Raw genomic sequence first — 27716 nt, 5'->3', positions numbered from 1 at the left:
ACATAACATCTATTATTAAGAAAAAAGAATTTATATTTTAACCTTAAGGAAACTTTTGTCACTTTGAATCTTAGACTATCTCTGAAAGTGGCTAAACAGCAGGAGTTGCCATCTTGGCTTTTATTGTGTAAATTAGGGTGATCTGGAACTCAGAGATCTGTCTGTTTTTGTTTAATTTGTTTGTTTTACTTTGTGTTGGGATTAAAGGCAGGTGCCTTCACCAACTTGTTCAAATATTTCTTCTCAAATCCATATCATTGTAACTCAAAGCCTTTAAATGAAAATCAAGTAAAGAGACAAGAAAATTTTAAATTTTGGGTCAATTGTGCCAATTTAGGTTGTAACAAGCAAAGCCCAGTTGGTTATATTTTGGAAATTAGTTGTTACAGTGAATTGGCGGACCCTTACCAGAAAGGGCTGACAAGTATCTTGCAGCTAGAGAGCTTTGAATTTTAGCTGCTATTAACCTAATTTTTATTAGGAAGAGTGCCCTTTCTATTGTCTGTGACTTAGTATTCCATTCCTTGGCTTTTTCCCCATTTTCTCCTTGAACTCTTGGGGAAGGCATTACCATTAAACATATTGCAACCAGATCCATGACTATGACAGCCCAAATGAAGCCAAAAGGGATTAATACACCCTCTGCCATGGCATTTTTATTTTAGATACAGTTTTAGGCGAAACTCTGTCTAGAGGTCTGTCTGCCTCCAGTTCCTTTCTTTTCAGCCATATCTGCTGAGCTAAGCCAGTTGAGCCAGCCACAGTATAAGGAAGCCATGCTTGTGGATCCCTCCTGTTAGACTGTAGCAGCAGCCAGTTTTGTTATGTTAAGTCTCAGGTCTGCCCACGGTAGGTTGTCTTTTGCTCCTGGGCCTGTTGGGTTGTATCACTGGGAGCTTATTCCCCCTCCCCCACCAAATTATGTTAAAGTATGATTTAAAGGGTGTGGATTCTTAGATTAGTTGGGTGCCATTTGTTGTGGGTGATTTGATTTATCTTTTAGTTAAATAGTGGTTGTTCTTAAACCCAAATCATCACACAGAGATTAAGGTTATTTTAATTAACCTAGAGCACAATGTTGGGCAATAGTTACTCCATCCTAAACCTCTCCAAGCCTGTATAATTTCCTGCCTTTCTGATTTCCCACATTATACTTGCTTTTAGTCATATCTTAGGTCTGGTTCATCCCCCCTCATGGTTCCAAATCCTGTCGTGCCGATTTCTGCCCCTCCTTCTCCTACTTGCTTCCTTCCCCTCCCCTTTGGACCAGGATGTCCCACCCTATTCTCTCCATTGCTCATCATTGTGGCTGGTTGTTTTATTGACAATACAGAGAAGAAATGGTGGCATGTTTACACAAACTTGAGAGGTGATGCTTAGAGTAAGCATCACAATGCAATGCAATGTCTGGATTGAAACCAGATAGTGGGGGAGAGAAATCAGCATTTGAACAAGGGTAAATTATATACGTTCCACAAGAATATTATACCAACATAAAAATAAAAGTAGCATAATACTGGTCAATATTTATTTTCTTTCTAAGATGACTATGGGTTCCCTGGCCCCAGGCTTCCCTGGAATGTGGTGGTGTCTCTTTGCTGCTTTCTCTGAGTCCCTGGTTCTCTTGAGATTTCTGGGCATCTTTAGAAAAGCTACCCTAAAGTACATACCTACTACGTTCAAAGCCTGGCTCCCTCACAGCTGCTTGTTTTTTCTTATAGGTTATAGTTTACATTTCTTTGTGATTTATTAGTTTATCTGTTTACTCACTTTTTCTTGAGTGGGCCATATTTCATACATACCTTGTAAATTTTTTTGCTTAAAAACGGGCATTTAAATATACTGTGTTAACTCTAGGAATCAGTCTCCTCTTCCTTCAAGGCTGCTCTTGTTGACTGTTGAAGGATATGTCTACTGACTAATCAAAAGTAATTTTGCAAAGACCTCCTATTTTGAATTAATTTTGTAGTCAAGATTTCCTGAAATTAAAAAAAAAAGAAGCCCTCCCTCTCTCCTTAAATTTTTTAGGATTTTATGTATCTATTTTCTTTATGAGTACCATATCTGCACATATACCTGCATGCCAGAGGAGGGCATCAGATCTCAGATATAGGCGGTTTGATCTACCATGTGGTTGGTAGGAATTGAACTCAGGACCTCTGGAAGAACAGACAGTGCTCTTACCAGCTGAGTCATCTCGCCAGCCCGAAGCCCTCCCTCTCTAAGCAGTCCTTTATTTGCTGTAAGTTTTGGGCTATATTCTAGAATTCTAAAATAGTTGATCCATCAGAGTTTGACTGCTTCATTTCAGTGGAGGAACCAATTCTTTAAGTAAGTATTTTTCTGATAAACATTTTCTTTTCTATTTGGTTTGTTTCTATTTATTATTTTAACTTACTATTTTTGTTTCCTGAGACTTGGAAAAATAAAAATGTGTAATAATAGATGCAACATCATTTATCTTCTTATAATGTTAGGCATGCTACTTAGCAGCCTATTTCCATAGTGCTTCAGTACAGTATGTATATCACAACCCCTAACTGCACTGATTAAATCATTTTAATACAACATAGAGCCAAATGTTAACAAATTTAATTGATTATTGAATTCTGTTTTTTTTTAAATTATATTGATATATAATTGTTTTTCTATCCACTTTCTCTGTTCATTTTTACTTTAGGTTAGGTATAGAAAGGAAAAGCCTTATATTTCAGGTAAGGTATTATTTATAAATTGTTATAATTTTCAAATATTGGGTCATTGAAGTTTGGAACACTAATTCTCATAAAATAGTGATTATTCCAATTTCTATACTATTCCAATAGTATAATAAATTATACTATTTTCTCCTTACTATAAGAACACATTCCTGTAATCCCAGAATCCAGGAGGCAGAGGCAGGAGACTCTCTGAGTTTGAGGCCAGCCTGTTCTACAGAGAGAGTTCCTAGACAGCCAGGGCTACACAGAAGAACTGTCTCAAAAACAAAACAACAAAACGTTGGAGTCCCAGACTGTTTTCATTGAACACGTATTCTAATGTAACTAGAAAGTCACTTATTAGATCTGTCTGCCCCAAAAGTTTTAGTCTACCCTATAGACCTTCCTGTGAACACATTTCAAGAAGCTATATTATAAAACATAGTCAACAGATCTGCAAACCAAAGGCAATGATAAAAATATTTAACACGTAATTCAGCATAAACACAGAAAAATAAGATCATATAATCCTGGTGAATCAGAGTTCCGGACGCCCCTTGAGGAATTATGCTCGGTTGTAGGAAACAGGAGATTCCCCACAAATCAAGGTAGCCAACACCATGTGTGTCACAGTGGTGCATGGGCATTGCCTAACAACTGGAGCAGTCAGAGCCATACAGTGACTGCAGAAGAGACAACAGTCATGAATCAAACCGAAGAGAACACCTGTGCTGCATCCTACAGGATATCTTACAGATTTCTAGGCAAAATACTGAAGTTGCTGCATGGCTGCTTTCAACAGAATACAGAAAAATGCTAAAGAAGACAAATGATTTGAATAACTTACAGTCAAAAGGGAAGCAGATTGGCAAGATTTGGGACATTTATAATCTGATCATGTCAAGAATGAAAAGGCACTTTTGGTGAGCAAAATAGATTATACCGAACATAAAGGAATTCCTTCTCTTCCTCAAGGTGATGGGATGAGAACTCCAAAGGCATTCTAGAGAGTTTCAAGGCAAACAGGACCTCAACAGCAAGGTTTTCAGAGAGGCATTTGCAAGATCTCAGCATTTGCTTCCTTGTGACACCACAAATACCTGCTTCCTGCTATCTGGCACAATGCTTCTCAGTCACTCTAGTCATGAATGACTCAACCATCCTGAGTCATTCATGGTCCATGCCACTACATCAGGAGGCCAAAGTAACACTCTGGTAGAAGCCGCATGGTGCTAACGGTGAAGGCACACACAGTTGGCGAGATAGCTGGGGAGGGAGATCCAGGTAGGGAATTGTCTTGGTGGCAGCAATACTGCAATGATGCACAGTAGAACTAAAACAAAACAAAAACAAACACACAAAAAGAAACCAGCACGAAAGATCAGAACAGAAGAAGTGAAGGCATGAAACTAGAAATTCTGATGATAGGCTGAAGATAGGCCATGGGGTCCCAACCCTCCCTCTAGAGTACCCAGAGAATGGGACATGAAGTCAAAGAAGCCTCTTCTGGAGCCCTAGTATTTGATGCTGTTTTTCTTCTTGGGATTTAGGGTTCCTGGAGACTCATGATCGCGTTCTTGGGCCATCATTTTATTTTAGAAGCTAACTTGTTTCACAGGCTTACAGTTGGAGGGAAATTTGCCTTAGAATGAATTATGTCTTAAGTCTCACCCAAGTCTGATTTAGACAAGAACTTGGACTTAGACTTTGGGGTTGCTGGCCAAAAGAAGTTAAGACGTTGGGGCTAACTGTGTAGAATCAATGTATTTTCCATGTGAGAAATGCCTGAATTTTGAGGGTCAGGAGCATAATGCTATGTACTTAACATGTTTCACAAAAAAAAAAAAAAAAAAAAAAGCATGTCTTGGAAACATTATTCCCAAGATAGAAGTGCTGGGAGATGGGCCCTAACAGAGCTTTTTTTCTGTCATGCAAATAGGATGAATGAGCTTTATTGCAATAGAGGGATCTTGGCTCCCTTTTGTCCCTCTTTATTTTCTTCTTTTGTCCTTCTGCTTCCTGCCATGAAGTGATGCAGCAAGAAGGCCCTAACCAGATCCTGGTCCTTTGATCTTGGAGCTCTCAGCTTCTAAAACTAAGAAATAGATTTCTGTTCCTTTTAATTTATCGAGCCTTGAGTATTCTGTTCTAGGACCTCAAAACTGATGGCTACCTTGAAAAACCTCCATTTTGGATTCTCCTAACCACAGAAGAACTTAGGGAGTAAACTAGAGAAAGCAGATTTCATATCCCATTATTTTCAACTGTGTCAGAAATAGGAAATTATTCTTTTGTATAAAATGGGGTTATGAAGTAGATCCTATCTCAGCTTTGCTGTGGTGGCTGGGATCTTAAATCATTGTTTTGTAAATGCTTCAACTTTCCATGCACGTGGACTAGCAAGAGCTAGTCCAGGGCCTCCAATATGCTAAGCCTATCTATTCCTGAGCTACAGCCCCATCCCCTCAGTTTTCCCACTTTTAAAATGAAGCAGTGGATTATAGATGGTGACATAAGCCCATAATCCTAGGTAGATAGCAAAAGTAAGAGAATTACGAGTCCAGTCTTGGTTACATGGTGAGTTTCAGGCTAGCCTAGGCTACCGAGTGAAATTCTGCCTGAAACAATCAAAGCCTGAAGCTATCTACTAAGACATTTTCTGTTGCCATAAACTGACTTGGTCAGTTTCAGAACTCTGGAGACACTTCACGTATCTGTCTTACCTCATAAAACCCTATGAAGCTGACACTTCTGTATCCAGGCGCGGTCAGTGAGGCTGGGGACGCAGTCAGTTGATAGAAGCCTTATTGAGCATTCAGGATCTTAAGTCATTAAGATCCCTGAGTTCAGAACCCTGCATTCAGTCCTCAGCACAGCAGAAAATGGGCGTAGTGACACACGCTTGTAATCACAGCACTTGGGAGGTAGAGGCAGGAGAATCAGAGGTCAGCTTTGTTACATTGCAAGTTTGAGGCCAGCCTGGGTTACATGAAAACTTGTCTCAAAACAACAACAACCCTACTCAAAAAAGTGTTTTTAATAGCTGGATGTGGTTGTACAGGTACACGTAGGTGAGGAGGACACGGTTCAAGACTGTCCTCTGCTATGATGTCAGTTGGAGACCAGCCTTGGCCTACATTAAGAGTTTGTCTCAAAAACAAACAAACAAACAAACAAACAAAACCCCCCAAAAAATTAAAATTAAAAATAAAGCCGTTGTATCAGGCATGGTAATACATACACACCTTTGATCCCAGCACTCAGGAGGCAGAGACAGGAAGATCTCTTTAATTTCCAGGTCATGCTGGTCAACAAGCCAGCATGATCTACACAGCAATCTCTGGGACAGCCAAGGCCACACAGAGAGACCTTGTCTCTAAAACCAAAAACCTAACAAAACAACAACCAAGAAGTAGTTTTGCTATACCTTTCACTATATTTCAACTTGTTCATGCAGACCAATCTTCTATAATTAACCTAATAAGTTATATACAAACATATATTGTGTTTACATTATATAAAATAAAATATAGAGCATTAAAGATTTTTTTTTTGAAATCATGAAATTTGCAGGTAAATGGAGGGAACTGGAAAGGATCATCCTGAGTGAGCTGTTCCAGAAGCAGAAAGACACACACGGTATATACTCACTCATATAGACATCTAATATAGGATAAACTTACTAAAATCTGTACATCTAAAGAAACTAATCAAGAGGGAGGACTCTGACTAAAATGCTCAATCCCCATCCCGAAAGGCAAAGAGGATGGATATCAGAAGAAGAAGAAAACAGGAAACAAGTTAGGAACCTGCCACAGAGGGCCTCTGAGAGGCTCTGCCCTGCAGACTATCAAAGCAGATGCTGAGACTTATGGCCAACTGTTGGGCAGAGTGCATGGAATCTTATGAAAGAAGTGGGAAATAGTTAAGATCTGGAGAGGACAGGAACCCCAGAAGGAGAGCAACAGAACCAGAATATTTGAACACAGGGGTCTTTCCAGAGACTTATACTCCAACCAAGTACCATGCATGGAGATAACCTAGAACCCCTGCACAGATGTAGCCCATGGCAGTTCAGTGTCCAAGTGGGTTCCATAGTAATGGGAAGAGGGACTGCCTCTGACATAAACTGATTGGCCTGCTCTTTGATCACCTCCCCCTGAGGGGGGAGCAGCCATTACCAGGCCACAGAAGATGACAATGCAGCCACTCCTGATGAGATCTGATAGACTAAGATCAGAAGAAAGGAGAGGGGGACCTCCCCTATCAGTGGACTTGGGGAGGCCCATTCGTGAAGAAGGGGGAGGGAAGGTAGGATTAGGAGGGGAGGAGGGAGGGGTTTATGGGGGGATACAAAGTGAATAAAGTATAATTAATAAAAGTTTTAAAAAAAGATTTTATTTAGTAAAGTTCACAGGGCACCCTTGTCAATTTCCTTCAATTATTGTCACCTGTATATAAATTAGAAGCATGGAACTAGCCCACCCCCCACCCCCTTTTTTTTTTTTTTTTTGAGACAGGATCTCTCAACATAGCCCTGGCTATCCTGGTACTCATTATGTAGACCAGGCTGTCCTCATACTCACAGAAATCAACTTGCCTCTGCCTCCTGAGTACTGGGATCAAAGGAGTGCACCACTATGCCAGGCTGGTCAGACTGCTTTTAAGCACCTTTCCCTGAGACCTCCTGAGTGCTGGTATTTGCACACAAACATTGTAGGCAGCAGGAGAAGTCACTGAAATTCATGGTCAGTCCACCCCCCACTCTATAACTTTCCTGGTTTCTGCAGAAGATGCTCCTCGAGCATCACAAACTGAATTTTAAGGAAATATAAATTATTCAGGAAAGGTATCTGGAATGCAGATTGTCTGCCTAGAATTGCGTATGAATAGTAAAGTAACAATGGAGAATTATCCAAATGCCTATCAGGGAGCAGGACCCGGCTCCGAAGGTTGTGTAAAAGCCATCTTTTAAACAGGCCATGAAGCACAGCTTTGTATCACGTGCCCCGTGTTTAGCAACCCCTTCCTAGCAGAAGGTGGCCAGGGGTGTAAGAATTAAGCTACAATCAATACTTTTTGAACTGCCACCAAGAGCCAGAGTTAAAAGTGGAAATACTTAACGTAAACATTTACCATAAACTAATCTTTATGGGCAGAATGTACAGCGCATGATAATGTGTAACTTCTATTTCTTACCACACACAAAGAGTCACTAGGTGAAGACCCAAGGGTGTGGCTGTACCTAGGGATTAGAGCGAAGAGGGCACTAATGATGGTCAAGGTTATCAATAACATCCGCATTGCTTTCGTGCTTCTCACGGGTCAGGCCCAGCCTTAGAGGTTTCAAACACTGCACCGCGAGACACTCCTCTAGGAAAGGCCCTAACTTTGGCAGATCAGGGAAACAAGGCCTGAAAAGGCAAAATTACTTGCCCAATTAAATGGTGACTTGTGCAATCTTGTGGAGTCCAAGTCCTGCATTTTGGTCCCTGTGCTTCCATTCGTGGCCAGGAGATGTATTTGTAAAGACCACTTCTCAAAAATTACAAATGTCAAGCAATTTATTTGACTCCCCCCCCCATTCTTTTTCAGGTATGTTTGTAACACCTGATAGATATTTAGGACAAGAAAAATATCTGAGAGGGATGCCTGTAAGTAGATGGACATATCCTTAAAACTATTGTCGTTTCTGTTATTTAGAGCCAATTACTATTTACCGATATTCTTCAGTATTTATTTTTTGGAGCATGCATTCCCTGTATAGTCTAGGGTTATATTTATAAATTTATAGAGCAATATAAATGCTCCATTAACTTTAGCAAGCCCTACAGTTCAACTCACTGTTTGTGCCTTGCTACTTTTGTAAGTAAGCCGCATAACTAGTAGATGGTATAGGCCGTTTTCAGAGCTGGAGAAACGGCTCGGCAGTTGCGAGCACCTTCTGCTCTTGCAGAGGACCTGAGTTGGGTTCCCAGGACCATCACATGGTGGCTCAGAGCTGTCCATTATCTAGTTCCAGGGGATCTGACAACTTCTGATCACCCTGAACACCAGGCAGGAGTGTGGGGCAGGTACATACATACAGGCGTAGATAAATAAATAAATCTTAGAGAAAAAGTAAAGGCTATTTTCTTATCCCACTTGCCCACTGACACTTAAAGCTCACTCTCTGGATTTCTCTTGTTTATATGCATATCAAGCTAATAGCAACACGTATTTTAGAAACAGAATAGGAATTGTGTGGCTTGGGATAAGGATCGAGCGAGAAAGAACTACCTGGATGAAAGGCTGACGCGGTGCGTGGTGCATGTATGGGAGTACCTACTGTGCCGCAGGCCCTGAAAACCAACACCTAACGACATCCTACTGCAACACTGGCACCTTCTAAAGCTGTCAATGAGCACTGTTTTAGTTAATGCTCACCAAGTAGGAATCTCTACCTCTTTTAACTGCATATGAGGACACTGAAGCTGGCCTTAGGTAAACTGCATAGGGATTTGGGGATTTTGGTATATGGTTAACCACCTCCTGCCTGCCCACCTTGAAAAGTTAAAGTTTTATAAAAGATCCCGTTTAATGATGGGTATGCATTCTAAGGAATGCAACTTTCTGTAAAGACAGAAACCCACAGAGTATACTCATAACAACCATGGCGCCACTAGGAAATATAATCTTGAGGCCACTGCCGTGTATGTGGACAGTTACCGAGCAAAAGGCATAGTTAGCAACTGCAATGTTACAGCACAGAATGGGCACGGAAATTAAAACGACTCATGTCTACCGGCTCATAGATCAACCACGAAGCAACAATCAGCAGTGGAAGGAAAAAAAATAACACTGAGACAGAAAGTAATTTTGTCAGTGTTTGCTTTCATAAACGTGTGTGTGTGTCCCAGTTTCTCTTTTAACCTGGCTAACACCCAAATACTTGAGACTGGACTACGTTATTTATTTAATACGCTTTACAGGCACAACAACTGAGCAATGTAAGTCTACATTAACCCTCTAAGCTAGCCTGGCTTTCTCTTTGTCTCTTCTGCTCTCTCCTGATGTCTCTTGTGCCTTTGCTCATGGCTGAATCCCCACTTCCTCTCTGTCTCTTCTCCTCTCCTGGCTGGCAGGAAGTCCATTCTCTGCCCTACTCAGAGATTGTCTGCGAAGCTGCTTTATTAACATATCAGGGGACAATTGGGGAGCAGTGTTTACACAACATTGAGACAGGAGATTCTCAGAACAAGGACTGCAAACAGATATGGGGCCACAGAAATCAGCATTTGAATCTTTACTCAGTACACAACGACAATATGCCTACATAACTTCTTTGATTTCTTGAGCATTATGCTAAGCAAAATAGAGTACTATCTGATGTTATAAGTTCTGTGATTCCATCTTCATAACATTCTTAAATTAATACAACTCTAACATGAAGAACAGATTCGTGGTTGTATATGGGGGCAAGAAGGAAATAAATGTGACTGTAGAAAGGACTTCTTCTGGGATACTCTGTATCTTATCCTTACAACGGTGGCATGTGCAATGTGAAATTATACAACAGTTGTGCCAGATGCCGTTCCCAGGGACCCTGTTACAGGGTCCACAGGCTCCCCGTGACTTCTTATAACAGTGTGCGAATCTACCATTAGCTGAAACGATTACTTTTTAAAAATCTTTTTTTTTTTAAGCAAAAGAAAACTTACCTTAAAGGTCTTTTTTAAGGATGATAAATCTATACACTCACATAAAACTAAAATAAAACCAAGAGAAATTCAAATGATAGCTTAAAAGACAGATTCCATACATCAGACTTAGAAGTCTGAAAGAATCTATCACCGCGGCAACAGATTTATAAAGTGACATTTCAGAGTTCTAGAACAAATCCCTAAACAGCTAAACTTCACAAACAAGTTGCAAAATCCTCAGAAGTCTATGGAAAAATAAGCTTTGGAGTAATTTGAAGTTGAAAGATGAGTTTTTATGAACCAAGGTGGACGGTGCGGTAAAGAAATGTTCTATTTTGAGACCAACGCCTGGAGCACAAATCTGAACTGGGAAGGACTGACCGCACCCTTTTCCAGGCCCAGCTTATCCAGGTGGCCATCTTTCAATAACCTTCATGTATTTTGAGCCATTCATAAATTTAAACCTTGCCAATATGGCTCACCTAACTTCCATTTAAACACTGGCATTGACTGGTCCTAAAGCCTTCCCAAAAAGTCAGGATGCATGAGAGGTTGGGAGGGATGGAAATATAATTTTACTCAGCAAAGAGAGTATTTGGTAATGACAAGAGAAATTGGTATGGTGTGGTGTAGTATAGTATAAACAAAAAAACTTAGAATAAAAATATTTATTAGCATATAATAAGCGTACACAGTGATGGGTTTCATTATATTTCCATTCACATCTATAAGGTGTTTTGATCATATTCACTCTCTGTCACCCCCTTGTCATCCTCTTGCTGGTCCCTTGTTCCTTCCTATTATTCCCCTTCTATTTTCTTGTCTGTAAATACTTTTTACTGGCCCAGTGAATTCCACTGGGGCTCCTTACAGGAGCCAGTGTGAAGCTATTTACAGGTGCGTAGACACCTTACCAGCCACTACACAGTTCAAGAAAATGACTCATTCCCAGTTACCATTAACTGCCTGTCTCCTCAAGGAGGGGTGTGGCCTCACAGGCGTCTCCCCGCCTCCACAGTAAATGTTGATAGGGCCATTTTTTTTTTTAAGTAAAAGAGTTTTATATTTAGCATCTTCAAAATGAAAACATAATATATTTTACTTTCAAAGCAAAGAATGACTATTTAGGCATATGTTTCAATCCATAAAGTCTTATGCTGTCAAATGATTCCTGATGGTTGCATAATTGTCATCTAATTCATATAAACTCATATGAGGGGCTGGTATAAGCAAGCACTATATGAAGTCTGTTCAGTATGAAAAGAGCTCTACAATTTTAAAAGAGTGCAGTCCCAGGAGTTTCTTATTATCTCAATGTCTGTACATACTCAAAAACAAAACAAAAACAACAATAAAGCAGGCATAAAAGTCACCAAGAAAATGGTGATCATATGCCATTCTTATTAGCCCTTCAGTTTTTGTCTTCTAACTTAAATGTCCTTTAAGTAGTAGTAGACTTATATTTTGATCACAAGTGCAGTCTATATGTGAATAGATACACATAAAACATCCTCCCCTTCACTGTCCCTGCTAAGTAGAAAAAAGAGATAAATGTCTCTTCATGCCCTACAGGGCCACAGTCCTACCCATGGTCTTAAACAGATTGTAACCTGACCTTCTAAAACCTTTCTTGAACTACAGTTCTTCCCGTTGAGACCATCTTGGGAAAGACGACCTCCTGACATTGTCAGTAGTCTCCGAAAGGTAAGGATGATAACTGGCTGGCGGGCAATTGGGAGGGGTCTTCAGCAAACTGAGGGCCATGGGAAACTGCAGGTGTAAATTTTGTCAAGAGGACATCAGCTCCTTCCAGTAAAGCTAGGAGAGTTCACTGCAACTGACCTGGCCCCAGCCAGTAGTCCATTTCTAGGTGGCAGTGGTTCTCCTTCTAAGGTATCACCAGAGATGGGATTCCAGGGTTTCTTCTCTTCATGGAAAAAATCCCCTTTAGACTTCAAAACTGCCCCCATTAATTGTGGCTCTCTGATTTTCAATAGCTCCTTTTAGTTTATTATTTACAATTTAAGAATTTTGAAAACCAGGCGGGCATGATGCTGCTCACCTCTTTAATCCCGGCACTTGGGAGGCAGAGACAGGCGGGATCTCTGTGAGCTCGAGGCTAGCCTCATCTACAAATCAAGTCCAGGACAGCCAAGGCTACACAGAGAGACCCTGTCTCAAAAAAAGCAGCAAACCAACAAGAATTTTGAAACCTCTGATAGCTTGAAAGATACCGTTGTCCGTGGTACCCGTGGTAAAACCACAGCGCAGCCACCCACATGCTTTCAGGGGCAAGGTTCCCTCAGGCACTCCCCCATCTTAGCTCCAGCCAGCGATGCCAACAGGTCCATGCTTGTGCAGGTTTTGTACAAGGAGTCACGAGGAGCTGGGCAAAAACACCTAGATTCAAATCCATATGCTTCTACTGTCATGGTCATAAAACGTTGTGTAATTTATGCCACGTGCTATCGCCTATTTCAAGAAACGTCAGTGGACTTGACACAGTATAGGCAAGTTGAAGGGTGAGCCCCCTTTTCTCCCCTTACCTGCCTACAGAACAAAATGAGGAGCATGAGTAGTGTATCAGGGAATATGAGCACGTTAGTGTCCGCAGACGCCACAGACCGCCCGCTAAGCCTGCTGCACTGAGGTGCACGTGTGCTCACATGGAGTACACATTTTATTGTTTCTTCTTCATTTGATGAACACAAAGAATACTATACTAATACTCAAATTTCATTTGATCAGAGCAAACAGTTTTCACATGTGTGTTATCCTTTTGCGTTTCTATTAGCTGACTGCTTATAATTGTCCGTGTTTACAAATGATGTCATATGGCTATTTTACTTACATGTGAAAATATCTTTATATTCTAAAATACAACGCTTTGTTATCTCTGCTGTTTATTATTTATGGCTTTTAATTTAAATGTTGATGTGGCCAAATTTAGTAGCGTTTCTTCTGTGGTTGTTAGCGTCTATCTAGTTTTAATATCTTGTTTAGAAGATATTTCTAAGATGACATCAGTAGTCAAGATTTTCTATCATATACTTTTATGCTGTTTTTTTGGGTTTTTTTTTTTGGTGTGTGGTACTGAGGATTAAGCACAGGGCTTCACACGTGCTAGGCAAGTTCTCTACCAGCTGAGCTCTTTCCCCAGCTCATGTTTATCTTTCAAGCAATCTCAATGCGATTTAATAAAATTATCCACGTACTTAACATATATTTTGCCTATCAACACCCACCACACCACCACAAGCCCAGTCTCTAGTGGGGTTGGCAATCTTAGACCCTTTATGCTGCCACCAGGATAAACTGATAGCATATAATTTATGTAACCATGTTTGAAGGGCTGGAGAGATGGCTCAGCCATTATAGGCTAGACTCACAACCAAAAAAGACTGTTTAAAAGCCTTGTCATTTTATATCAGTGGTGGTTGTTTTCCTACCCAGTGAGGAGAGAGAATGCCAACATGGGGAGACATGGGTAGAAAGTCCTGATTACACGGACGAGCCATTACATGCAATGAGCCATGCCTAAGTCTTAGAACTCCTGGGTAAAGGAACATTTTTCATTTTTAATGAAGTATATCAGTTGAAAGCAAGCACCATAAAGTGCTGTCTTCAAAGTCAAACATGTATATTGCACGTTAAAGCTGGTTAAGACTGAAACATTACCCCACTGTTAGAACTTAGATTTCCTTATTCACTGTAGTTGTCCAATGTTTGAAAAATAATTAGGTTAATGAATGACAAATTATTCAACAAGAAATTCAATAAGAAATAAGAAAACAAAACTCAATAAGAAATATTCTGAGGGCACTGGAGAGAGGACTCGAGTGGTCAAGAGCACTGTGCCATTATAAGCTCTGGTTTGAATCCAGGGGCCTATTTAACAAATCAGGCACCCTGCAAATGTCGTCACTCCAGCTGCACAGTTAGTACATACATTTTAATAGCAAACCTAGAGGTAAATTGTCTTAACTCTAATTCAAAGATGCGGACTGGCTGGCTACGTGAAAAAACAAGCCCCAAGTGTTTGTTGTCTGCCAAAAAAACTCACCTCACTTTCAAAGACATGCACAGGTTGAAAGTAAAAAGATTAAGATTGAAGGTGATATTCCAAACAAATGTAATATAAAAAGCAAATAGGAGTAGCTATATCTGACAAGTTAAACTTCAAGCCAAATAAAGAAGGTCACTATATATTTGATAAACTCTAAAGCAAAGTAATTATGAGACAGAATTCTTATTTAGCTTTAAGCAACTTTTATACCTTTATGGACTACTGAGAGTAAAATGATCTTGAAAGTTATTTCTGTATTACAAGTTGTCTAAAATTAAAACTTCCTCTTTTACAAGGTGGCTTTTGCACGAAAAGCATACACAACACCAGTTTACGGAGAAGAATCTACAGAATTCAAACCAAAAGTGAGTCCTGTTATCCCAGTCTGGTACCAATTATATTTGATTACTAGGTTTCTCCAATACTACATATGCATGTATACGTATATGTGTGTGTGTGTGTGTGTGTGTATACATGTGAGTATACATAAATGACATATGAATTTCTCAAAAATTTTATTAGAAATGTCTAGCTACCTTTAAAAAAATATTTCCAAGCTTATTTGACCTAATAAATTGCAATCTGGAAATGAAATCTTGGAATATGTGTTTCTGAAAAGCAAAAATAAACAAAGCCCCAAGAGATTGTTAATGTTTCACCTGGTATCTATTAGCATTTGAAAAGCAATTATAATAAATTGTAACAATTAAAGTGCTCTTTGAACTGAATTGAAGGGAAATATTAGCCTGGTTATTTCAGATTTTGCATTTTTCCAATCTCACAATGGAGAAGTTGCACCATGAGACTAAATGAGAGATTCTAAGAATAAGATTTTAGAAGATGAAGGCTGTAATAGCTGAGCTATCACCGAGCATCGCTTAGCTGAGCTAAGCCCTCTTCTGCTCTCTGTGGGCAACCATATAAAATACAAAATAAAACTAAGTTTTTTTAAAAGATACATAGACATACTTAATTTTAAAGATTGCTTCCATGATTGAATACATAAATCTCAGGTTAGTATGGCTAGTATCCTGAAATTTCACTGTAAGCCTGTGATTTTGACATTATTCTCCTAACTATATCTGAGTCATAATACTGTATACTCAAAAAACAAGATTCTACTGTGGCATATTAAGGATTGATTATGGTCTTCATTGTTGAAACTCAGACTTGAAGGCAGATGATATATGCCCCTAAGATGATCTTTAAAGAATAATGTCATGGACATTTACTGCATGGATGCATTTTTTTAAATTCTGAAATTACTACTAAATGGTAAACATTTTTAGTAGATGAGATTTTGACCACTTACTGTCTATGCAAACACAACTAAATTTAGCCATTAAAAAATACAAACGGCTTTTAACTATTTAAAGATTTCACTGTAGACAGACTGAATAAGGTAAAAGGATGGATCACTCGAACCCAGGCATTCCAAGCCTGCCTGGGCAATACAAGAGCTCATCTCAAAATAAGTAGATTAATAAATAAGTGAAAGAAAGTAATTTAAAAGCTAGCAATACCAGGGCCTCACCAGAAAAATTCCGTGTGTGTGTGTGTCTGTGTGTGTGTGTGGATATAAATAGTGTTAGAATTAGGAATTTAAAATTTTTTCACTAAAAATTTACTTTCATTCAAACTTCAAGTATATTAAAATAAAGTTGATTTTTATCCCACTATAAAAAAGGTGGGAGGATGAGTCAGTTAACGTGCTCTACAAAAACTGACTAGAAAAGTCATAATTTTAAATAAATGCTAAAGAATTTCTTTTCTTTTTTTGTACGGCAATTCCAGAAACTCAGCAAGAGAGGTCTTGATCCTTTTCTAAGGAACATAAACAAAATGTCATTCAAAAAGAAGAAAGACCAAGACATATACAGATGTCCAAATATTTTTGATACAGAGGTTTTAGAGCATGAAGATCAAGATCCGCCTTACCCAGAGCACTTAAGATCTTCAAAATGTAACAGAAACTTGGCTGAAGATCCCAGCCATATCACAATTCAGATGGTAAACAAGACAAATAGCTTACTTTCTGACCCTACTTCCACCACAGAAATTATTTCAGACAGGAAGAAAAAGTTGTCACATGATCCTACTGTCAACGTAGCTAACACTTCAAATGCAAAGAATATATTTCAAAGTGATAATCCTGTTATCACCATAACAAAGATTTCAGAGAGTGATAATAAACTGCCAACTGAGTCTCATTTTACTACAACAAAGCCTTCAGATAAGAGGCTGTGCCACTATGACTCTAGCACCAGTACGATAAAGCCTTCAGATACTAAGTTATACAGAAACTTTAATTGCAGTACATCAGATTGGGGGCTGTTCAGTGACGCTGGTATCAGCAAGTTGTTCCAAGATCCTAGCAGCAATGCAACACAGCTTTCAGGTCCTAAGAGGCTGTGCCATAATTCCATTATGAGTGGAAACAAACCTCCAGATACTAGTAAGTTCTCCCGTGATTCTAGTATCAGTCCAACCAAGTCTTCAGATCCTAATAAGTTTTCACCTAAGCCTAGTACCATTTCAGTAAGGTGTCCAAGTCCTAATAAGTTTTCACCTAAGCCTAGTACCATTTCAGCAAGGTGTCCAAGTCCTAATAAGTTTTCACCTAAGCCTAGTACCATTTCAGCAAGGTGTCCAAGTCCTAATAAGTTTTCACCTAAGCCTAGTACCATTTCAGCAAGGTGTCCAAGTCCTAATAAGTTTTCACCTAAGCCTAGTACCATTTCAACAAGGTCTCCAAGTCCTAATAAGTTGTCATATGATTCTAGTACAATTTCAACAGGGTCTTCAAGTCCTAATAAGTTGTCACATGATTCTAGTACCACTTCAACAAGGTCTTCAGATCCTAATAACTTGTCACATGAGTCTTGTATCAATGCAACAAAGTCTTCAGATCCTAATAAGTTGTCACATGAGCCTGGTATCATTGCAACAAAGTCTTTAGATAGTAAGAATAAATATCCAAGTGGTAATTCTAATGACTGTTTACAGCCTACTACCAACACAGCCAAAGCTCCAGTTACTAATAAGAAGATAGTACTGGATTCTCACATCCTCACAGTAGACTGTTCAGGTAGACAGAGCCCATATACAGATAGAGATGAGCAACTATCAAACGTACCTTTACCAAACTTCCAAAGAGAATCAGCAGTGACTAGAAATGTAAGCATGTGTCATTCCTCAACCTCAATAAGTTTTACCTCTGATATGGAAAATTTTAAACAGTCAATAGTACTCAAATCAATTTTAAGCAAAAATCTGCAAGACCTTTCAGATGAGTTATTTTCTAAATCAGAAGTCTGCACAAATGCCAGGGTGATACAGGCAAGCTGCTCCCCAACTCCAAATGTGCACACAAGGCTGTCAGATGGTACAGACAATAGAGAATTTGAAAAAGTCCAAGATATACACAGTTGCCTTTCATCAAAAGACATTCTAAATTCACAGACTCTTTTAAGTCCTGTAATTAAAAGTGTTCCTCAAGATTCACTTCCAGAAGGTGAACCAGGAAAAGCTTCAGACACAGAAGCTTGTGTTTCTGAAAAACTCTTAGAGGCTGCTGAAACAAATTTTCCAAAGCACAGAAAGAGTAGTTTCAAGACAAAACATTTAGTAGGTGAAGTATCCGGCTCCAAACAGGGTTTAACTTATGACTATTTCATCAAGCAAATATTCACCGCGCCCATATTCTCACAGCTGGGGATAGGACCGAAGACCCTGAGTGAGGTACAGATGGCCTTGCAGGATCAGGCGCTCACACCTTGGGAGAGCAAGATATATTCGCAGATTGTTAACTATGAAGAAAAAGTCAATGACATCCATTTGTCACAGTACAACTCTTTCATAAGTCAAATAATACAGTTGTTTCCTGTAAACACTCTCATAGAATCTGGGATAATCAATGTGACAGAGCTGGAGAAGGCACAACAGAAACCTCTGTTGGACACACAGACAGCCTCTCCTCCAGAAGAGCCGCAGAATCCCAGGGAGCAGCACTCTGATGTCAAATGTCCAACAACAGTTGTTTCCAGACAGAACACACCGTGCCCCACCCCTGTAGACGGTTCTAAGATTGGAGTGGAATACACAGAAGACCGACAAAATATCTCAGTGCAAGAGTCAAAGTGTTCACCCCCAGAGGGAAAGGCAGGCTCCCCCGTACCAACTGACCACCAGAGGCTTGATGCAGAGGAGACCGAGCTCATGTCTGCTTTAGAAAATTTAAGTAACTCACTGGGGAATGGTAAAGACACAAACACAGTAATGTTAAAATCTATCCTAAAAAATATTTTCAAAGTTTTCCTCAAATATAATCAGTCTGATGGAAGACAACAACCAGAAAAAGAGTTAGAAAGATCAACTCAGCATTCTTTACCGAGTGGTACAGAACACTTAGGAAAAGTTCAAGAGACTTTTAATAAAGCAGAGAGGGACCCCGTTTTGAACCCAAAGCTGTGTTTGTTTCTAGAGAAGCTCTCGGAGTCAGAAGTTAAAAACCTCAAGTCTGAGTTAAGTAAACACATTCAGCATTACCTCTTAGAAAAACTTTCAGAATCAGGCCACATCACCAGGGAGGACTTACCAAAGATCTGCCAGAATCTCTGTCAGATGAATGAGAAAACAGACTTGAAAGAGAAAACAGAATTAAAAGAGCAAGGTCCCTTTCAGGAGACATACTCAGAAACCGTAGAAGAAATCATGTCTTTTGTAAATAATTTTAACCATCATTTGGTAGACAAACATTTAGAAATAAAGCTTAAATCTTTTCTAAATGATATTTTTCAAAATTATTTCCTGAAGAATCTCACAGTGAGCAAGTTATTTAACGAAGGCGATGCCATGGCTCTCTGTTCCGGCGTGGCCTCCCCAGGAAGTGAGGGCCCCTCAAGGCCTTTTCACCAGCTAGGGCAAGAGATTGCAGGTGAGAGTTTTTGTTCAAGGCTTAAAATAGACATTAATTACCCGTTAAGCAATTCTCTACAAAATTATCTTAAAACCTTATCAGATAGTGAATTATTAAGTCTAAAATCTGATTTGAGCAAATACCTCCAGGGCCTCTTTCTAGAAAAACTTCATAAATCAGGAGTAATAACAGAAAGCCAACAAAAGGGGCTCAACCAGCAAATTAACTCCCTGCCTTCCTCCTCCACCCCATTAAAGTACGTAAAAACAAATTTACCTTGTAGAGATGAGGATTCAGAAGAGCTAAAGAAATATTCAAAAATTGGTCAAAATACCACTTTACAAACATTTCTTGAAGATAAATGTGGAGAAATGGAACTGACTAGAAAGAGAGAAAAAGGAAGTTGTTTTTCACACAATTTAAAAGAAAATCCACCAACAATTTGGGAACCAAAAACTATTGGTAGCAGGGAAGGTAAAACAGTAAATTTTGTAAAAGTACAACTTTCTCCCAACAAAAATATCCAGGCCAATCCGTTAAATAAGTCACCAGAAAGACCTGCAGACACATCACTTAAGAAACACAAGAAAGAACATGGTTTCACAAATCCTCAAGCAGAAAATTCTGTTTACAAAACAGATATTCAAGATCCATACAATTGGGATGCCAGATCGAAAACAATTCAATCAAAACTTGGCTTTGAAAAGACACTAAAAGTGAAGCCACTTGACAAAAAGGAGAACAATAACACTTATAACTTTATCGTTCAGGAAAAACTTGACACAGGATTTTCACCTCATCTAAAACTCCCTACCTGCAAAGCACCAAGAGAAAACGAATGTGGAAACAGGCTCTCTTTTCCTACCTGGCACACTAACACCTTCACCCATGTCAACACAGAGTGTGGGGAACAATCAAAATTGGACCAGTATTGTCAGAAACTGAAAGGAAATAATAATAACAATAAAAAACACTTGGTTACATTTGCACAATTCAAAAATGAAATGGAAACTCTTTATAGAAACCCATACGAAGACTGCGATGAGAAATGTGTCAAGATCCCTGACTCACAGCCATTTAAATACAAAGAAAATGAGAGAAACTCAAGGCCATTCTTCTTCCCGGAAGTGTTGAAAAGAGAAAACATGAAATCCAAAAGAAAAGAAAGAGACCATGCCACCAAACCAAAAAAGTCATTTCACAAGATAGTTAGGATCCTACCAGCCACACTACCCACTGCAAGACCTCATCTGCGGAAGTCTGTGCCAAGGACTTTACTCCAATGGACTGCCAGGAGAACTGTACATGTAATAATGCTTTTTCCTAAGTATTTTCTTCTATAGCTGGCAGTTTTGTAAATAATTTGCTTTAGAATATGTATGCCTTCTGAATGTAGGTGGTGTGTGTGTGTGTGTGTGTGTGTGTGTGTAACTTTAATAGTCCCAGGGTATACAGATTTCCATATTTAACACCAATGAAATTCAAGCATCTCCTCAACTGATTCAAAATGCAATTACAAAACCAGACTGACTTTTATGAAGTAGGGAAAGGACACCTTGTTGGGCCATAACTTAGAAAAGGATATTCTTTTCTCTAGGAAAGCCCTCTAGGCTGACAGATCTGATGCCTAGGCACACATCCCTTGTCTCTGGCAGCCTGGCTGGCTGACCACCCTGACTGAAAGCCTAGGATTCTGTGCAGTATAGCCTGCACAGCCATGAGTGGTGGCCATATATCATGGAAATGGAAATGAGATGTTCTTGTGCCAGGGATAGAGTTGTATACAGGGATTTTTTTTGTTTGGTTTTGTTTTAGAAATCTGGATTATCTCAGTAAATAAACATGAAACATTTACTTATTCTGTCAGTATATATATATATATATATACACATATGCATATATATGAATATATATGTGTATATATACATATGCATATATCTACATATATACATATGTATATGTACTTATATATGAATGTATATCTATATATTCACATTATATGCTATTGGATTATGCATTGAAAAATCTAAATTTAATGTCTACTTGTTTGGTCTTTTACCCTTTTGCTTTATCACACTTTTGAGATCTTAAATATTAAACTCCAGGTTTTTTAAATAAGCACTTTAAAACGCTCATAGTGTTTGGATCACATTCACTTCCTTCCCTACCTGCTCCCAGATCCACCTTTCTTCCTTACCTACCCAAGCTATGCCCTTTTCTCCCCCACTCACCAAGTCCAATTTGTACTGCCCATACACCTCGGATGTGTCCAGTGTGGGTGTGGAGTGTGGTCAGCTTGCTAGGGGCTACATTCTTAGAGGGAACTAACTCTCTCGGCCCTCGCAGCTATCAGCTGCCAGGATCTCCTTCTCTGTGGGCGGGGCTTCCCCCCCCCCCCCCCCCCCCGCCTACCCTCTCAACGCTGGGAATTTTGTCTGCTTTGACCTCACACAAGCTGTCCCAACCACTGTGTTTTCCTATGTGCACCTGTCCTTTGTGTCTTGAGGGCACGTTGTCTCTGTGTTCATTCATCGCCTCTGGCTCCCGGTCTTTCTCCCCCTCTTCTGAACCTGGAGAAGACAGGGAGTAGTGCAGAAGTTTCATTCAGGGCTGCTCATTCCACAGTTTCTTCTCTGCACCTTGGCCAGTTGTGGCTCTCAGTGTTAATCAACACCTACACTCAACAGAATCTTCTCTGACGAGAACTAATCCATGGCTAGAACAATAACTGTCTAATAATAGGTTCTTAGCCTGACCATGGTGCCAAGTATAGGTTTTATCTGCTGAGGGAGATTTAAATCCAAACATAAAGTGGTTGGCTACTCCCATAATGCTCATGCTGCTACCTTACACCAGTGAGCATGCTTTGCCAGGCTAGATGCTTTTAGCTTCCTAAGTTCACAGCTGTTCAGGACTGATGATTAGTTTTTTCCTTCCAGTACCATTTATAGTACCTTCCAGCACTAGGAAACCTAGATAATAGGACGGAGCCTCCAGGTCAGTACCAGCTTGTTACCTCCCTGTTCTGTGACTCAGGTATGTGCTATCTTCAGCAATATGGTCTTATCATCAAATTCTGGAGGGTAATCAATAGTGTTGGTAATAATCTGTAATGTGTGATTTTTCTTCACATTTTGTGAAGGTGCATGTCTGTATTTTCCTTTTTTTATTTTATTTATTTTATTTTTTTACTCTGTATCCCCCATAAGCCCCTCCCTTCTCCCCTCCCTATCCTACCCTCCCTCCCACTTCTTCACGCACACTCCTCCCCAAGTCCACTGATAGGGGAGGTCCTCCTCTCCTTCCTTCTGATCTTAGTCTATCAGATCACATCAGGAGTGGCTGCATTGTCATCTTCTGTGGCCTGGTAAGATTGCTCTCTCCTCTGGGGGAGGTGATCAAAGAGCAGGCCAATTTGTGTCAGAGGCAGTCCCTCTTCCCATTACTATGCATGTCTGTATTTTCAATTGTTAATTCTATACTGGTCAGAGAGCTAGGTGCTGACTGGATTTTGGTATTGTCATTTCTACTGCCCATCACCGGCTTTATATTTGTTAATACTTGTCCTTCAGCACCTGCTCAGATACTTGAAGGTCAGACAGCCCTCTGACCTTCAAGTATATGCCTAGAGGCAATCTAAGATATGTGTCAGGTGTTGTCTTACTGAAGATTGGTTGTAATAAAGAGCTGAGTCCAGTATCTAGGGCAGGAAGTAGGAGGGCAGAGCGGAATTTCTGGGCAGAGAGGGATGCTGAAGCCAGAGGAGGACCCAGAAGGTAATGGACACAGAACGGAGTGTAATATGGCTAGCCAAGTGGTGACTCGTAATGTTAGTTTAGACAGTAGATGGGAAACTGTCCCAGCAAAAGCCCTAAACTTTAAATTCTATTACAAGTCTCATTGTTAGTATGTAGTCGGGTCTGAGAAAGTCCTATAATACACTGGTAAATCACTCCAAAAGTAGTAACTCATTTTGGCAGTAGGCTTTTAATTTGTTAACCTATGGCATCTAGTTGGGACACTGTTATCCCACTATAGGTCCTGCCATAGGGTAACTCCATCACACACACACACACACACACACACACACACACTTCTAAAGTAACAGAAAGGTCTCTAGTGTTACCCTTCTCAGATTCCTCCTCTCCCTATCTCCCCCATCTAACTTTCCCTGTTCCACGGTCAGGATGTTAAGCTGATTATTAAGCCTTATGTGTACATTCTAAAGCAAGAAAATCTAGAAACAGAAGGGATTTCCTTTTGGCTCTTTTTGGATCGTGGCTCTTCTCCATTATTGTACAATGGGCACGATTCATAATTTGGAAAACTATTAGGATCTAGAATTGATCTTAAATCAATAACTTGATGTGCATGAATCTGCCTTTAAATGGAAAAATAACTCTAATTTCAGAATAGGTACTTTGAGACTGTTTCATACAGTAAACTATTAACTTAATAGTGGCAGGACAAACCGTTCTCTATGACATGTAATAGAAGTATCCTAACAGTTGTGTAGTAGTAGAATTTATATTCTTAACTTTAGATTTTACCATCTAAATAGCTAGTATTGAGCTAGAAAGTGTGTGTGTGTGTGTGTGTATACACAAGCATGTATATATTAAGAGGAAAACAGATTTAGTTTGTTTCTGAAGAACTATCTTTTAGACATTATTTTCCAAATGAAAAAATTGTGTTCATGTGAAAGCATGTATGATCTCATAACCCTTTATGCATGCATGTATGTGTGTGTGTGTGTGTGTGTGTGTGCATGTATATATGTATGCAGGTAAGTGTGCACATATGGTGGAAGCCAGTGAGCCCTGAATGTCGCTCCACATTTTTGCTTTGTTTTGAGCCAGGATCTCTCGTTGGTCTGGAGCTGGACAACTAGAATTGGTTGGCTGGCTGACTAGGACGCTGCAGGGATCCTCTTACCTGCCCACCCAGGCCTGGGACTCCAAGTGCTTACTAGCATGCCCAGGAAGGATAGGTGATGGTTATTTTCCTATGTGAGGACTAAGCATCCCTAACCCCTCTTCTCTGACAGATAACAGAGAATTGAATGGCATCGGAGCTTTTGTCAAATGATCACAAAAGATGTCCTTTTATTTTCTGAAATCTAAAGATTTCTAACATGAATCAATCAGAATATAGAAAAGTTGTGTTGTTGGGACCTGACCCTAGAGGTCTGCTCCTTAAATTTGTTTGGCTTTCAGCTTCATATTTTCCTACTCCTTTTGAAGCGGCAAACCTTTTATAAAATCTCAGACTAGGAGGTACTTCTTTTGAATCAGTGGTGTGTAGCTCTCACGTCCTTCCATTGACACCCTGGCTATCCGCTGTGAAGTTAAAGTTGTTAATAATTATTAATGCAGCAGAAACCCTCATGAGACTGAACTTGTTCCACCTCCATCAGAGGAAAAAGAATCTCTGAGCATGGTAGCATGCACCATCAACTCTACAGACCACACGATCTCAAGCTTTAGCCCAGCCTAGGCTACACACTGAGCTCCAAGCCAGTGGGATCCAGGCTAAGTGTGGGCTACAGTGTAAGATCCAGTCCACGAAAAAAGGTAAAAGAGGAAGAGTGTCTTCAAACACTCAAGTATGTAGGACTGGTTTTTAGGCTCCCAGAGTAAATGTTTTTGTGGAAATCTCTCTGGTTGGCCAAATTCTTACTAGTCCTGTCTAACCATCGTGACCCCACAATTCAACTAGTCAGCTCCTACCTCATCTCTCATCAAAGCAGCCCTCCCTGTGGGTGGCTGTCATAAACCCCACCCCAATAGTTGTGAATAAACTAGCTTACACAACTGTATGGCTAAATAGCTCCATACCCTTTGAGGGGTACATATAGATCTTCATATTCTTATTTTAAAATATAGTCATAAATTGTGTAAACAAGAAAACTGTTAATTTTTCTCTCTTGTTATTTTGGTGTTCTTGAACTCATGGTAATTCTCCTTCCTCCAACCTCTGAGTGAGGGGACTACACTTGGCAAGTTGTTTTTAATGTAAAAATTATAATAATCAAGCTGGATGTAGTGATATACACTTAGAATCCTAGCAATCAGAAGACTAAGGCTGGAAGATTAAGAGTGAGGGGTCACCTTGGACTATGTAGTGAGATCCAATCCCACATAAATATTACACTCATGTTCTTGAATGTTATGCTGTGTCTATGCATATATACTAACAAAGATGGTTATTAGATTAACTTGGTGAGACTGATCAGCAAGGGTTTAGATGATATAAAAGTAAAATATCAAAGTTGATTATTTATATTTGAGGTCATGGGAAAGATATTTTTGAATAGGAGAACTACAGACTAAGCTGGCCAGCTTTCTTAGTATGACCCCAGAGGACAGCTCTGTAAGTGTGTCTGGGTTTCAGTTTCACATCTTTCACCCTTTTGAAGCAGCAAGTCCTCTAAAAAGGTAGGTTTTTTGTTTTTGTTTAGTTAAACAGAAAAGAAAAGATTTCTAAAGGAGTGCCCTGTGGGAAACACAGGGTATACAGCATGAACTGGGGACTGCCTACAAAATATTAGCGCGTTCCTTTCTTAACTGTTGATACTACAAACATTAGCTCTTATAATGTTGCAATGTGTTTTTAGACGCCTAACCTACCTGTTTGATGTTTTGTTTCAATATTTAGGATTGTTTGGATAAATGCGAAGATTTACACATCCCCTCAGTTAAATGTCCTAAAACCTCAAAATCAAAAGCACGACTTTTAGGCAAGAGTCCAGACGACCCCCACAATCAGGCAAAACACTGCGATCGGCCATACACTGCTCCAGAGCCTAACAAGCGACGGGAAACCGCGGCCGGGAAAATAGCAAGTCTTCGGATGGTTTCAGCGGGCTTAGTTCAGTTACACACCACCCCAGAGCATGAGATACATAAAATTCGGTCCAAAAGAAAATTAAAAGAGGATATTGAAAAAAGTTCGTTCATTTGTGATATTATCCAGATGCTAAACACTGAAGAATGATTTGTGAGGCCACCAGTCAAAATATAATTTCTCCACTAACAAAATGGTTTGGGAGATCTATCCTTGTGTGTGATAGAAGTCAGCAACTAAATTTCATCTTGTTAGACCATTTTGTTATGATTAAAATGAAAAATAAACACATTCTATGTAAACGTGTTTTTTTTTTATAAACTTCCAGAACAGACTAAAAAAAAAAAAAATGTATATTCAGTTGGCATTCACTAGTAAAATTTTTCACCCCAGCTTTCCTCTTTTGGGATAAACTAATCTTTAGCTTCCCCAGCATTTGGGGTATTTGGTTATTCCTACCCCCAGCTTTCCAGTTCTCCATCTGCAGTGGACTGTTCTTAGCAACGAAGCTTTACTTAGCTCTAGTTAAATTTCTGGATTCAAAGTCTACACATCTTGTGTTCATTTCAATGTTATCTAATGATCTTCCAGGAAGAAAGAATGCAGGGGTTCATTTTACTGAGTGATGATACAGGCTAAGAATCCAAAAACGGTGAAAAAAGCCCAAAGCTAAAACAAAAAGTGCTCCCACTACTCAGAAAGGAAGTGCTGATATCAGCCTCGAGAGAGCCAAGAAACAGCTGCTGCCAGGCGTATCAGGTCAGCTGTGAGAACTGCCTCTCACACCACTCAAAATATAACAACCAGAGATTCTAGCTGTTTCTGCCCTAGATGCCAGAGGAACAAGGTATGCATAAGAAATAATGTGGTTCCAGGGGGGCAGAGGAGAGTGAAGAAATGACTTGAGAGGACCAGTGGTAAAGAGGGAACCGTGGTCTGGCCTTAGCAAAGATGTATTTCCTAAGAAGGAAATCTCAAATTTCCTGTGCCCCACTAACATTTTTTGACATTGCCACGTGCAAACAGTATTCCTAAAACATTTCACCACGGATATCTCCGAAGTTTTCCATTCAGCAAAAATGCTAACATTCCCCTGGTAATACCCTCTTGCCTGACATTAAGTAGGGAGTCAGCTTTTCACAGCCACTGGACTCAAACTCAACATTGTCTTGCCCTAGATCTTAAGCCTGACAGCTTTTGGTCCAGAACTGCACTGTCAGCTCCTACGGCAGACCTTGAGGCTTGTAAGCCTCCATGATTTCATGAGCCAATTCTCTAAGTGTACATATGTATGTGTACTACCTTATAAATAACATATGTACACACATTCTAATTCCCAATATACTACAGTAGAGGTTCTAACAGGCAACATCTCATGACAAACCCCATCTGCCTTCAGCATTTTTCTCAAGCAGAACTTCCCAGCTTGGGAGTTGCTAAGGCATTGAGTGGGATGAACTCCAACTTCTACTAAGACAACTGCTTTCAGCCCTGTCCTCGCTCTC

General features: G+C 39.8%; 1 protein-coding gene across 1 annotated transcript in view; it reads left to right on the top strand.

The window, feature by feature from the left end:
- The window catches only part of C2cd6 (C2 calcium dependent domain containing 6), an 85814-nt gene extending 59355 nt beyond the window's left edge, over positions 1 to 26459 (top strand). Inside the window, exons 17-20 of the mRNA XM_060367837.1 lie at positions 12023 to 12085; positions 14744 to 14812; positions 16209 to 20672; positions 26023 to 26459. Of these exons, the coding sequence (XP_060223820.1) occupies positions 12023 to 12085; positions 14744 to 14812; positions 16209 to 20672; positions 26023 to 26361 (4935 nt within the window). The 3' untranslated portion in view covers positions 26362 to 26459. The remainder of the gene's footprint in view (positions 1 to 12022; positions 12086 to 14743; positions 14813 to 16208; positions 20673 to 26022) is intronic.
- The last annotated feature ends 1257 nt before the right edge of the window (positions 26460 to 27716 follow it).

Source organism: Meriones unguiculatus, chromosome 15 (genome assembly GCF_030254825.1).
Source record: "Meriones unguiculatus strain TT.TT164.6M chromosome 15, Bangor_MerUng_6.1, whole genome shotgun sequence".
In the NCBI taxonomy this organism is placed as follows: Eukaryota; Metazoa; Chordata; class Mammalia; order Rodentia; family Muridae; genus Meriones; species Meriones unguiculatus.
The sequence above is the reverse complement of the archived record's forward strand: the minus strand, read 5'-3'. Positions and strand labels throughout refer to the sequence as shown.